Below are 14,653 nucleotides of genomic sequence, written 5' to 3'. Positions count from 1 at the left end.
CGTTTTCCTTTAAAGGATGTTGGGGGTGGAAACACGTCTGCTTCCTTACTCTTCCTTACCCGTGGCTATATAAGACACACTCCTATATTTATTTGTGGGAAATTACCGTCAAACACTGTTGCGTAAACGCCCGTTTCGTAGGCGTGAATGCAGTTTGAATAAAATTTCATTATAGCCTGAAACTACCGGAGGACAGCGGCTGGAGGTACAGCCTTGCGGGGATTGGTGGATCCGGTGAGGGTGGGTCGGATCAGACGGCAGAGTTTTGCCCACCCAGACGTACCAGCTTTTGTTGTTGTTGTTGTTGTTGTTGTTGTCTGTTAGCTACAGTGTTACCTAAGGAACCTAAGAAAGACAGATAACCGCCCCAACATTGCCCTCTTCCTCCTGTTTTTAATTATTACTACGTTTTCTTCGTACTTCCGAGTCACCTGCCTCTTCTGGAACCACTGTGAGTCAACTCTACACGTTTTCAAATGGCCTTTATAAATTAAAAGTATTTGACTTGGCACAAATTGAAAATATTGCAACAGGAAAACCTAATAATAATAATAATAATAATAATAATAATAATAATAATAATAATAAATATTATTATAATAACCGTAACAATAATTAGTTCGGAGTTATTAATAATAATAACTGGTTAGTCAGGCTCATGCCTATATGTTTTTATTGTCGCATTATTTGGGCGCATATAGCCTTCTGTATAAAACCAAACATGAGCACAGCGCTAAAAAATGTGTTTAAAAAAAATCAACAAAAAAGTTACAAAATAACTTATTGAAGCAAGACTGCCTAGCAAAGGCGAAGATTATTGATTTCTGTTTTTCAAACTTTTGAAAAGTTTGCAAACGTTTAGAGAATGTTGTTGTTACCCACAGTGTGCTGAGTGTATGTAAACCTCAAAAATGCCATTCAAGTTTATTCACTACTTTTAATGTTTAGGGATGTTTGAGTTCTACTTGGTAACAAAGTCATAATGTTTAACCCAGCGCCTCCATCATCAGTGATCAGTGGAAGTATAGAGAAGCCTAGTCTGTGTTTTTCAACTTATAGTTATTTTGACTTAAATGCTTTACAATTATTATAAAAAGTGTGACAAAACATTTTTAAACTTTACATTTTAAAGTTAGAAGAACCACCTGTTTTGTTCAAACTAATGAATACCACCCCCCCCCCCCCCAAAAAAAAAACACAGACACACAAAAACCAAAGCTTATTTATCCCTTTTTCACTATTTTATTTTAACACTATTTAAACAAAATGCATATATGTATATATTTGTGAATCATACACAATTGTCTTAAGCATTGCTGGTAATTTGCAACGTTTTTTTTTTTTTAAGTACTGGTTTTTAATCATGACTTTATTGTTGTTTCAATAGTAACCAAGGGTGCAAAAGCGATGGAAAATCAACATCAGAATTCAACAGTGATTCAATATCAGAATCTGACGTTGTTTCCACATTAAAAAAGGGTGCAAGAGTGATGTCACCATCAGATTTCAACATTGATTCAATAGAATGACCTGATATTGACTAAACATTGTTTCAATGTCTCCTTGCTATCTGGGTACACACACACACACACACACACACACACACACACACACACACACACACACACACACACACACACACACACACACACACACACACACACAAAAGGAAAATGAAACAAAAGATTAAGCAAAATTAAAACAATGCAGACACATCAATAAAACAACAAAAAAGCAATTACCACATGTCAGGTAACATAGCTGGAAATCTCAGATAATATTGCACCTGTGTACTAGAGCTGCAAGATGTTCAAAAATACATCAGATCTGTTTTTTTCTGAGGTCCATCTGCTATAAATAGACTTCTATTAACTTTGCTTGGTGTTTGCTTACAGATCCACTGACCTTTGTCACATTTCCTAGTAAACTCAGTTCAGGATCTGAAGGAACAGTGATTCCCATGATATGAGTTAATATACAGTCGCTTGCAAAAGTATTCGGCCCCCTTGAACTTTTCCACATTTTGTCACATTACAGCCACAAACATGAATCAGTTTTATTGGAATTCCACATGAAAGACCAACACAAACTGGTGCACACGTGAGAAGTGGAAACAAAATCATACATGATTCCAAACATTTTTTACAAATAAATAACTGAAAAGTGGGGTGTGGTAATTATTCAGCCCCCTTTGGTCTGAGTGCAGTCAGTTGCCCATAGACCAGGGGTGGGCAATTCCAGGCCCCGAGGGCCGCTGTCCTGCAGGTTTTAGATCTCACCTTGGGTCAACACACCGGAATCACATGATTAGTTCGTTACCAGGCCTCTGGAGAACATCAGGACATGTTGAGGACCTAATTTAGCCATTTAAATCAGCTGTGTTGGTTCAAGGACACATCTAAAACATGCAGGGACACCGGCCCTCAAGGCCTGGAGTTGCCCACCTGCCGTAGACATTGCCTGATGAGTGCTAATGACTAAATAGAGTGCACCTGTGTGTGATCTAATGTCAGTACAAATACAGCTGCTCTGTGACGGCCTCAGAGGTTGTCTAAGAGAATATTGGGAGCAACAACACCATGAAGTCCAAAGAACACACCAGGGATAAAGTTGTTGAGAAATTTAAAGCAGGCTTAGGCTACAAAAAGATTTCCCAAGCCTTGAACATCCCACGGAGCACTGTTCAAGTGATCATTCAGAAATGGAAGGAGTATGGAACAGCTATAAACCTACCAATACAAGGCCGTCCACCTAAACTCACAGGCCGAACAAGGAGAGCGCTGATCAGAAATGCAGCCCAGAGGCCCATGGTGACTCTGGACGAGCTGCAGAGATCTACAGCTCAGGTGGGGGAATCTGTCCATAGGACAACTATTAGTCGTGCACTGCACAAAGTTGGCCTTTATGGAAGAGTGGCAAGAAGAAAGCCATTGTTAACAGAAAACCATAAGAAGTCCCGTTTGCAGTTTGCCACAAGCCATGTGGGGGACACAGCAAACGTGGAAGAAGGTGCTCTGGTCAGATGAGACCAACATGGAACTTTTTGGCCAAAATGCAAAACTCTGTGTGTGGCGGAAAACTAACACTGCACATCACTCTGAACACACCATCCCCACTGTCAAATATGGTGGTGGCAGCATCATGCTCTGGGGGTGCTTCTCTTCAGCAGGGACAGGGAAGCTGGTCAGAGTTGATGGGACGATGGATGGAGCCAAATACAGGGCGATCTTGGAAGGAAACCTCTTGGAGTCTGCAAAAGACTTGAGACTGGGGCGGAGGTTCACCTTCCAGCAGGACAACGACCCTAAACATAAAGCCAGGGCAACAATGGAACGGTTTAAAACAAAACATGTGCTAGAATGGCCCAGTCAAAGTCCAGATCTAAATCCAATCGAGAATCTGTGGCAAGATCTGAAAACTGCTGTTCACAGACACTGTCCATCTAATCTGACTGAGCTGGAGCTGTTTTGCAAAGAAGAATGGGCAAAGATTTCAGTCTGTAGATGTGCAAAGCTGGTAGAGACAGACCCTAAAAGACTGGCAGCTGTAACTGCAGCAAAAGGTGGTTCTACAAAGTATTGACTCAGGGGGCTGAATAATTACACACACCCCACTTTGCAGTTATTTATTTGTAAAAAATGTTTGGAATCATGAATGATTTTCGTTCCACTTCTCACGTGTGCACCACTTTGTGTTGGTCTTTCACGTGGAATTCCAATAAAATTGATTCATGTTTGTGGCTGTAATGTGACAAAATGTGGAAAAGTTTAAGGGGGCCGAATACTTTTGCAAGCCACTGTATCTCAGAGGTCATACTAGAACGGGGGCACCTTTGTACAAAGCCAGGTAAAATATCTCTATCACTCTTAAAAGGTAGAGACTTCAAGATTGGGTAGATGTCATTTCTGTGGTGTGAGGTACAATTAAAGAAGAAAGCTTTAATGAACAAGTCTCAATATGCAATTAAAATTGGTATTGAATAACTATTGAAGGAATAAATCTGATAAAAAGCTCTGGTGAAGCTTTTTTATCTAATCTTTTCCTTCTCTCACCCCAACCGGTTGCAGCAGATGGCCCCGCCCCTCCCTGAGCCTGGTTCTGCCGGAGGTTTCTTCCTGTTAAAAGGGAGTTTTTCCTTCCCACTGTTGCCAAAGTGCTTGCTCATAGGGGGTCATATGATTGTTGGGCTTTTCTCTGTATCTACTGTACAATATAAAGCGCCTTGAGGCGACTTTTGTTGTGATTTGGCGCTATATATATAAAATTGAATTGAATTGAATAAAAGATATTCCATTGATGCTATGTTTAAATCCACCTGCTGAACGAGTCTCTCTATTTCATGGCCTATATTTGCTCTGAGAAAAGATTGCAACTGCAAATAACATAAAACTGTATTATTGAAGAGATTGTATTTCCTCTCCAGCTGTTCAAGGACATGAAATGTCCATCTTCACAATAGTCTTATTTATCTAATCTTTTACCTTTCATCAGTACTCAGTGTCAACTTTCTGACTTTCAATGCCAAGAGGCATTTATGCCAAAGGCAACTAGGTGTGCTCCACAGTGCTATTGCCACATGAACCCTTTGACAGTCAAAGTTCATCCTATTCACAGAATGTATGGGAGGATCCTTGTATGTAGGTGGTATGTTAACAGCTTCAAAGTTTTATTTGTGCATCTAGTCCCAGAGGCTCAAAAAGACGTGTTTCCTAAATTATCCAGATTTTGCTTTAAAGAAAGTTAACATTGGTGCAGAAGTTGAATAATTGTGCAGCTACTCTAATCAAATTAGCTACGTTGGTGAACATAACTCTATTTTGAAATCTGCAGCTCCTGAAGGCCCAAATACAAAGTTTTAATTACAAATCTGGTCAAAAAGTGCACTGACACATGCACATTAATTGGAATTTTGGCCTTCAGCAATTTGCTCTGCCCTTTCCCTCATCGTCCAGTTATATTCCATCACGGCGTGTAATTACCTTTAACTCTATTCTCTCTTGTAGTTTCTGCTTTTTGTCTCTGTCCTGGCTTTCCCTGTATAGCTCTGCAGGTATCGCTGGCTCTGCAGCTGCACGTTTCTTATCTGCAATTAATGGTCCAACTGACGGAACGAGTGTTTATTTTTCTGTTGTAATCTCTACTCTCCCCACGCTTTCCTTACTCCGTGGCAGATGGTCTCTGAAAAAAGGAGTTTTTCCTCCCATGTGCAGGTAAATAAAGTTTTTTTTCTTCCTTCTACAGCAAGGACAAAACGTATGGTGTAGAACTATTGAACTAACTACAATGAACTATTTTGGAATAGCTGTCAGCAATCAAGAATAAATATTTTTAGTAGTGAAATTTTTTTTATTTTAAATCAGATCTGCTTAAATCAATGCTGCCGTTTCTATTTTCTACTTGTTTGCAATAATTCATGGTTTTCAACTTTAATCTATCACCCAGTCTGTCAACAGAGAAATTACCCGTGATCTTAATCTTTTATGTAGAGTTGTGTGCGCACTTGAACCAAAAAACATACGTCTGCTCTCTGCCATAACAGAGTTGTGAAAAGAAAACTATACGTGTTTTAACACGTACTCTTTCTACGAGCCACAGAAAGGAATTCACTTTGAAATTCTTTCCACATGCTGGAGTTTACTTACATCACACTGAAGGGAAAACCTACGACAGAAAATTGGAGAAAATAGTCATCTATGCCTTTAGAGAGGTGGAGCATTGCTGCTGGCTCTGTGGTAATACTTTACTATGCAATGTAAATACCTATCATACAAGTAATACACCTAACAGTGTAACAGATAGCTTTCTACAAGGAAGTATCTCAGTAAAATAATAACTCACATCACTTTATTAGGTACACTTGTCGTTGACAACTTAAACCTTTAATCACCCAATCATATGGCAGCAAGTCAATGCAAAAGGTCACCTGGTCTGATCAGCAACACTTAAATATCAGCGTTAAAATTTGGAGTAAACGCCAAAGCACAAAGAGCTACAGACGTTGCAGTCACATGAATGAAAATTGACGCCAAAACACAGGAAAGCATTAAAATCTTTATTTTTGTATAATTGTTCTCGAACAATTCTCTCTCTCCTTTAGACTAAACATGCAACTGAATTTCTCTATATTTCTCTCTCATTCCATCTATCAGTCAGCAGGGATGCCAGAGACATTCTGGACCATAAACAGCAGCTTGTTGCTTGTAGCGACAGCTCAGCAGTGATGAGGAAGCCCCATGTTATAAAAGGCGGAAGGAAACAACACAAGGCACATGAAGTTCTTTAAGACTCACACTCACTATTTACTCGTACTTCCAGTTGCTTGGTTGGTAAATATATATATAAAATATAAGCAAGTAATCATTGGTCGAGTATATTTAGAGATATAAAGATTCAAGTATTGCAGGTTTAAAGCTACAAAGCATGACTCTGAGTCAGCCAACTACATAGTGGACTACTTTGCCTGAAATAATACCCAGCTGTATACTAAATCATCATGATCCACAAGGTTTTGGAGACGTCCTACTACTTCAGGCTGCAATAACCATTATTTATTTTAACAATGAATACATGACTAGTGCAATGCAAGGTGGTCTGAGCTACAGATAATCATCACCTAACTTTTCAGTTCTGCTCCATGGAGCATTTTAGCATCTTTCAGCCCATGTTTTGATAGTCTGGCCTATTTCTCAGGAGTTAAATAAGAAGCAAAGCGTGGAGTTGTATGCATTAGACTTGCATTCTTTGTGTGATGGCCCGAACAATAAAGTAATTAATGTAACTTTAAATTACAAAAAAAAAAAAAAAAGTTTAAGTAAACCAAAATAAAAGGCTCAATGTAACTGAAGCAGCGTGGCTTTCATTTCTGTTAACACAGATATGTCTCTAATAAAACAAACCTAAGCAGCTGAGACGGACCTGAAGCCATCAACTTATATCTTATCCAAGCACAACTAAAGTTTTTTCATGTTTCTAAGCTGAATTGAGGAAGCCAAGTTATTGTTTAAGACGATTACATGAAGACCACCGTCATCCTGCCAATCACATTTTCTCGGTCGGTTTAACTACACAGAAGCATCCAGTGAGATCCATCACAGAGTGCACATCATATGTTACAGCTTCTCTCACATTAATGACATCACAGCGCTCTCAACTAAGGCATCTCTTCACACACAAATATAAAGCAACACATGTGACATAAAAACTGATTTCTGGCAGAGAAGCAGCACATTACATTTGATATGTAGAGAAGACTGTTCCATATTCATGGAATCAGGACACTGACAGGTCTGTGACTGGCTCCTTCACTCCTCACTGTAAATGCTCCTGAGATCTGCAAACGGGCAGACGTGTCCTCCTGCTGTTCAGTCGTCACTTTCACTGCCTGATTCACTCAGCTGAAGGTCATTTTCTGCAGCAGACGGACAGACAGCAAGTTAAGATTATATACATGTGTCGCTAAAGCTCAGTTTACTCTTTGCACAGGGTCTCTGCATCACTTTTGTATGGTACAGTTTGGTTTGTTTCACCTCTCCCTTTTATTATTCAATTACTACAACAGTAGTTTATAACTTTGGAGTTTAAAGAAATCATACAATTAAACACTTAAAAAAATTACGAATAATCAGACTAATAGAAATGAATAAACAGATAAAGGAAACACACGAACAAGAGAAACCTATGGAGAATTTACAGAGATTATCTTGGAAAAGCAAAATGTATTTGACACATCCCATTCAGATCATAATTCTGACCACAAAAGCCAAAGACAAGACAGGTGTAAAGAAAAAAAAAAAAAAAAAGGACAAAACAACACTGAATAGAGTGCGTGAAGCAGCTACTAATGTGAGTAATGAATACAGTTGATGGTGGAAATACGCTGCAGGTAGAGCTGGGCGATATAATTTTTTCATATCACGATATGTTTTTTTCATTTCAGGCGATAACGATATCTATCACAATATAAGCCAAATAACTATATTTGTAAGATTTAAATGTGCCGTTGCTCACAAGTAAAATGTGAAATAATCAGCAGCTTGTTTTTATTTAAATATTTATTTCCCATAATAAGTTCAACAGGGTAGATGTACTTAAGGAACATGAGACTTTTTCAGATAAATAAAGGCAAATATTGCAAACTACACAAAAGGCAGCCGCTAAAGCGTTTAAGTTTCAAAATAGAACAAACGAAACAGACTAAATTGTCAATTCCACTTAGAAACAAAATATTAATTCTAAAAATAAATCTTAGTTTGTTTTACAGAAGAACAGACAAAACTGACTAACTTTTGTCAATATCAAATAAACTGAGAACTAAAAGGAAATTCTCAATCTCTCCTTGTTGTATAGCTTAGCTTTTCAAACAGTTGTAACAGTTACTTTAGTCTGACAAAAGCCGAATGACGAATTAGCGCTTCCAGTCAGAGACTGAGCTGCACCGCTTTATTGTATTTCCAGACTTGCTTCCGGCACAATTTACAGTGCACGCTACTCTTTTTGTCAGACTTGAAATAGCCGAAATACCGTCACACTACAGAACTTCTATGGCTCTTCCGTTCGACAATCTGTCCGGCATTGGAACCATCATCTGTTTTCTCTTCGGTAACCTTCGGTCACGCTCGGTTGATTTTTCTGTAGTCAGCACACTCATTTCCTCCATTACCCGGGCAGCACGGCGGCTGGCTGCTTCCCAAACAAATACACATGTGCGGCTTGGCACTTGTGCTGTACGTGACAAGTCACGTGACGTGACGCTGCGGCTGTGATTGTTTCCGCTCTGCACTACTTAATTTGGATTCGCTGTTCTCTTTTTTTTTTTCTTCTTTTTTTTTTTTTTTTAAAGAGGACAAGAGAGATGAGGCCTATCAGAATAGTTTAATCTTTCTATCGAGAAAAAGTTATTTCGCAATACATATCGTTCTATCGCCCAGCTCTAGCTGCAGGGTTATCCGTTTAGCCAGACGCTTTAATAACCGTCAACTACAAAGCTAGGTGAACTGACTGACATGTGGATGGAGCTTAAGAGCTCCAACTGCTTTCATACTGGGTGACAATAATGAGAACTGCCACTAAAGAGAGAACCTGCCCTTACATGTTATAATGGAAAACTAATCTTTCAGCTCTGTCTTTGTCTGAATTTCTACGAACATTATTGCTAAGGATTGTCTTATTGCATTGGAGTCACACTGGGTTAAATATGTACACTTGGGTTTTAAGGGGTATTTATTATTTTCTTCTTTTTTTTGGGTTGTATGGAAGCCCCAAACGCAATTTCATTGTTCTTGACAATGACAATAAATAAATAAATACTAAATACTAAATACTGTGGTGCGTATGATTCATGTGTTCATATTTATGGTGACAACTTTAACTTAGGAGCAACCAGGTGGTATCGACTTTCATGTAAAGATGACGTCCGTCTAACTTAGATGAAGCTGAGGGGGTTACTCACTGAGCGTGTTCATGAGTCCTCCTCCACTCTCGTGGTGGTGGCTGTTGGAGTCGGTGCTGGTGATGATAGGCATGCTGTGGTTGACTGAGGGTGCCGCGGAAGTACGTTCATCTTCTGAATCGCTGCTGCTGGAGCTGTCGTCGCTGCTGGAGGACGACGAGCTGTTAGAGTCTGAGGAGCTGTCACTGCTGCTCATCTGATCCATGACTCGAGCCTCGGCCATCAGTTCTGGGGGGGGGGGGGGGAAGAAAGAAAAAAAAGACAAGGGTGTTAAAATGATCTTGGTTGCCTTTCCAATTTCAAGGCTGGAACATCACCTGTATGTCCCAAGTGTAAAATAAATACAGGCAGTATTTTATTCCACCTTTTGTCCAGCCCCAAAAATGCAGAAATAGCCAAAACAAATATATCAGAAAATCATTTCATCTTCTAATGTCCTCTGCCAGGGAAAGCATGCTACTTTAGTGTATCTCCATAAAACTCTGACAAGCTACAGGTTTATTTTGGATCACATCCAACGTGACTTCATAACTAGAAAATGTGTTTCAAGTCCAGTCAAGTCAAGTTGGCTTTATTGTCACTTCAACCATATACAGTTTAACAATACACAGTGAGGCGAAACAACGTTCCTCCAGGAACCAAGGTGCTACATGCAACATAAATTTACAACATAAATTAACAGAAAACACTAAACTAGCCAACTAAGAGACCTAGTTAGCTGGCTAGCAGAGACAAGACAGACTGACCTAACATAAATTACAACATAAATTAACAAAAAAAAAAAAAACTAACTATCTAACTATCTAAGGAAGACTTTTTTTTTTTGTTATCAGACAGCAGACAACAAAGTGCACGTGCAAATGTGCAAACAAGAGCAGCAAAGTGACAGAATGTTTGTGAATATGTCTGATATTTCTAGGGATCGGAATCAAGAACTGGTTCTTCTAGAGAATGGGTTCCCACTAGACCAAGTCCTGGAAATCCTAAGTCTGCCTGCGTATCAATCCTGCTTATCGGCTCTTGCACTCTCGCAGTTCGTGTGCTGGAGGAGAAAAATAATGGCGCAGTCTGCAGTGTGGATATGGACATTACTTAGCTAGCCAAGAACTGAGAGTGATGTTAAAGCTGAGTGAATGCTCACCCACACTTTTAAAAAAAGTGTTCTGTGTAATATGTGTAATATCTTTGATATGCTGCTTAGAGAGGGTGGTGACAATGAGCCAATGAAAACTGAATCAATAAGTGATATTAATAATGGAATCGGAATCGTTAAATTCTTATCAATTCCCATCCTTAAACATTTCTGCATAAGACTTCAAGATATGACGACTAATTTGTCTATGAGAAAAGATGAGTCTTCTTCTGCCGAACCCAATAAAAATGATACAGATGTGGATGTCATCAGTTAAACACACCAAGTGTGACTCCATGTTACCTCTCTCGATGTCATCCATTGGGGATGCTGGGGAAGTCTTCTCTTTTGGTGGAGAACTTTTAGTGCTGGCTGGGGTTTTGTTACTGCTGCTGTTATTACTCCTCATCTGCTGGCCCAGACGACTGGTCTGCTGCTCCAGTCGAGAATGAATCTTACTGCTACCCTCAGCCCTGAAAATCCACAAGAACAGGCAAACACGGACACGCGGGAGCTTTTAATACGGTTTTTTAAGTTTTTTTTTTCTTTTTTAAAAAATGTTGATAACTAACCTTTCGTTAGGGCTGCCACAAACGATTATTTTTGCGATTAGTCGACTAATCAGATCATGCATCTATTGGACGTAAAACGTACAGCTTATTGCACCAGCAGCATCTGCTCTTATATAACTATCATTAGCTTACAGCTTTAAGATTTTAAGGTATGTGCTAACTAAAAATAAAGACAAGATGATAGTTTATTAAATTTTAATGAAATGTGCAGATTGTTTCGGTGAAGTTTAATAAACTCAGCCATCTGCTCCTTGCTATCTAGCTTGACGTTTATTCAGCCAAACCGATTTACTCAGGAACAAATAAAATACTGAAAAAAGCCAAACAATAACATTCTTAAGTTATCTAAGTGACTTATATATCATGTTTAACCTGAGTAGCGAAAGACGGCGGTGGGTTTGAAAACAATTTGCCGGGAGTCCGGTGTTCTCACCGGCTCTAGTGAGCCTTGCCCCCCGCTAGCTATGGAGCTGGTGGGTAACAAGACGTCTCTGAAAACGTCGGAGCGCTTTTGAAAATATGTGGTGTCTTCATAAACTGAGCAGATATTTGAGGTTTACACAGCTACATTCTCGCCTGAAAATATGTTAAACGCTTATTTTGTGACCCAAAAAGAATAATAAGAGTAATATTAAAACTAACTAGCTGCCGCCATTGTTGGAAACTGAGCTGGGCCGCGCTATGAATTTTGGGATAGGTTGGGCCACGAAGTATACACCTGACCCACCCTTCAAATCTGGGGAAATGAAGGACTATTAAATTAGTCATTGACGATTTTATTAGTCGACGTAATCGTGACTAGTCGACTAATCACGGCAGCCCTACCTTTCATTCTTTCAAAATTTTTTTGCCACACAAATTTGCAAGGTTAAATGAAATACCACTTTAGATTAGTGTGCTACTTCTTTTTAACCCCACCTCGTCTTTTTCACAGCTATGTTGCTGTTGAGCTTCTCGAGTCTGTACTCTCCTGTGTCATGGTTTACAATGAGGATGCACTCTTTCATGTAAGGCCTCTTGGATCCCTTGAAGACCGTTACAGGAGCACTGGAACCCTAAAAAGCAAAATAAATGTAAGTAAGTATGTATGTATTTAAGCTAGATGTCACAGTACTATTATGCTATTTTTTCAGAGAATATTTTAACAATTTCTCAAAAAATCTGTCAAAAATTTAAACCACAAAGCTGAAAATTTTGTTGCTCCTCTCTCTCACACACACACACACACACACACACACACACACACACACACACACACACACACACACACACACGCACGCACGCACAGAAAGTTGAGATCAGCAACAGTTGAGATCTATTGTGGATTGCAAACACTCATCCAAGTTAAAAACATGAGCTCCAGAAGAGGTCTTAAAACAAGATTGCACCATAATCCACCACTGAAATCCACATTTATGTCTTGCAGTGTAAAGCTCTAGAGCACCAGACACTAACCTCTAAATTAGGCAACGTAATAGTGACTTGCTCTCCTTTGCCCACTTCGAGCTCCCCCTCACATGAGGTATCAATGGATGCTGGCTTGAAGTCATCTGTGGCAATTAAAAACAACAACATTTTTTTTTTTAAACGCAAACGAAAATCAAGATTTTGTAAAATAACACATACGTAAACAATGTATATGTACATCACATATAACAACGTGTACAATGTTCTAATAATGACAGTGACATTGCTGAATTTGTAAACGTAAACCACGGATGTATTTGACAGTGCTGCAGTGGGGTAACGGCACCAGCAGGTGGTAGTGTTGTACAGACTTAAGCTGGGCTAACATTATCTAGCATATTGACAACTCAGAGCTTAAAGTCTACGTATATCTCAGAGTTAACTTACTACATACTTTTACAAGCATGTCTCACCAGTAAGTCGACAGCTACGAACTGACGAAGCTGCTAAACTGGCTACACACCAAACAGCTGTTTTCGGATCTTCAGCTAATGAGCTAACTAGCATGCTACGGTTAGCGATCACAAAACCAAACGAGTGAAACCACCACTTACATCGCACTGTGTGATAGGCACTTTTAGGGTGTTTCTCAAACGTTTCTCCCAATTTCAGCACATGTTCTTGATTGTCAAAGTTGGAGTAAGCCGTTCCATTCATTCTGTGAGTTTCATGAGCTGTAAACTTTGAGTTTCCGCTGCTCTTTTTTATCCGATAACCATGTACAGCGACAGCATTTCGGCCAGCTCATTGGCACTTTAAGTCCCGCCCCTTCAAAAGTACTGTTCGTCATGATTCGTCAAGCGAAGTGTTTCATTTTCTGATTGGTTCAGGCCAATCAAGATTTTGACGACAGGGCAGAATCAGTGAAAGAACGGCCACTCAGTTCCGAGCAATGACTGTAGAAATCTGAGTGTTTCCAAATCTATGTTGTTTAACTATAATTCGATTAAATTATTCGCTAACTTGTAGTAGTTTTTAAAAGAAAAAAAATATTGTAAATATCTACTCATCTTGTCCCAGGCTAGACAGACTGTGGACGAGTATGCTAAATAATTGATGGTAATTATTTCAAATTTATTGCTGTGGTGCTTTAATAGTGAAACATATTGCAGGGTTTACTCTGAGGTTGCTTAAAATGCAGTCCACATGTAAAACAAAACACGAATTCCTACTGCTTATTTTTAATATGTTAACTTTATAAGTTTCGATGTTGTTTTTAACCAGTTTTTCTGTTTAACAAAGTAAATATTTGCATTTCAGCACTTACCCAGTACCTTGTATGCTAAATTAGCAGCATCACGGGAGCTATTAGCTGAATAACTGAAACAATGTGTCAGAAAGCCCTGGCACTTACTGATTGCAGTTTCAAGCTCCCCAGGCTTCAGGGGGCCTGAGCTCTCTGAACCTTGTGTCAGTGAAAATCTCCTTTTCTGTTCTCTAAACTGTTAATGACTCCTAAGCCTCCTAATTCCTGCCGTGCCTGCGTTTTTACAAAGGCCATATGCTCTGCTGCCTTCAAACATTAAAGGATCAGCATCTAAGTCAATTGGAATGATTACACCAATGCATTTTCACCAACTGGTCACAGCATGGTTTTTCTTATCCACGTTGGACAACATATGCAACATATGCAAGCTGGTGTTTGGGTGGTGGGGAGTGGAATAAGAGATGACAATAGAGAGGAAATTGAGACAGCAGTGGGACTAAATAGTTATCTCTTCAGCGTGGTATTACAGTTAGAGTATAAAAATTGTAAAATAGTTAAACATTATCATGTTATTTTAGGCAATCTTTTTCAGTCTTATCTATACTTGAAAATTAACCACAAACGGATTGCAGAAGTAAAGCAGTTCAGTTACTTTGTATCTGTATCCCATGTGAAAAAGATACCAGCATAAGTCTGTCTCCATGGATGGAGGTAAACAGCAGCTGTCCTCTGGTGATATCAGTTACTGTGGGGGTTGCCCCTGGACTCTGCGAGGTAAGGTTTACTGTTTCCAAGCAACAATCCGCAAGTTCACAATACAGCGGCTG

At 39.3% G+C, this 14,653-nt stretch overlaps 1 protein-coding gene across 1 annotated transcript; it reads right to left on the bottom strand.

Annotated features, from left to right (window-relative positions):
- Positions 1-6,031: 6,031 nt before the first annotated feature.
- eaf2 (ELL associated factor 2) lies at positions 6,032-13,380 on the bottom strand. The gene is made up of 6 exons (XM_086267259.1): positions 13,174-13,380; positions 12,608-12,702; positions 12,071-12,207; positions 10,884-11,053; positions 9,449-9,676; positions 6,032-7,408 (listed from the first exon to the last, which is right to left on the bottom strand). The coding sequence occupies exons 1-6, from the start codon at positions 13,274-13,276 to the stop codon at positions 7,362-7,364; spliced, it is 780 nt and encodes a 259-aa protein (XP_086123385.1). The 5' UTR covers positions 13,277-13,380; the 3' UTR covers positions 6,032-7,361.
- Positions 13,381-14,653: the final 1,273 nt, after the last annotated feature.

Source organism: Aulonocara sp. 'chitande type north' Nkhata Bay, linkage group LG16 (assembly GCF_057382095.1).
Source record: "Aulonocara sp. 'chitande type north' Nkhata Bay isolate Kocher_YH1m ecotype deep benthic linkage group LG16, A_spYH_male_GT1.1, whole genome shotgun sequence".
In the NCBI taxonomy this organism is placed as follows: Eukaryota; Metazoa; Chordata; class Actinopteri; order Cichliformes; family Cichlidae; genus Aulonocara; species Aulonocara sp. 'chitande type north' Nkhata Bay.
This window is presented reverse-complemented; position numbering and strand designations above follow the sequence as displayed.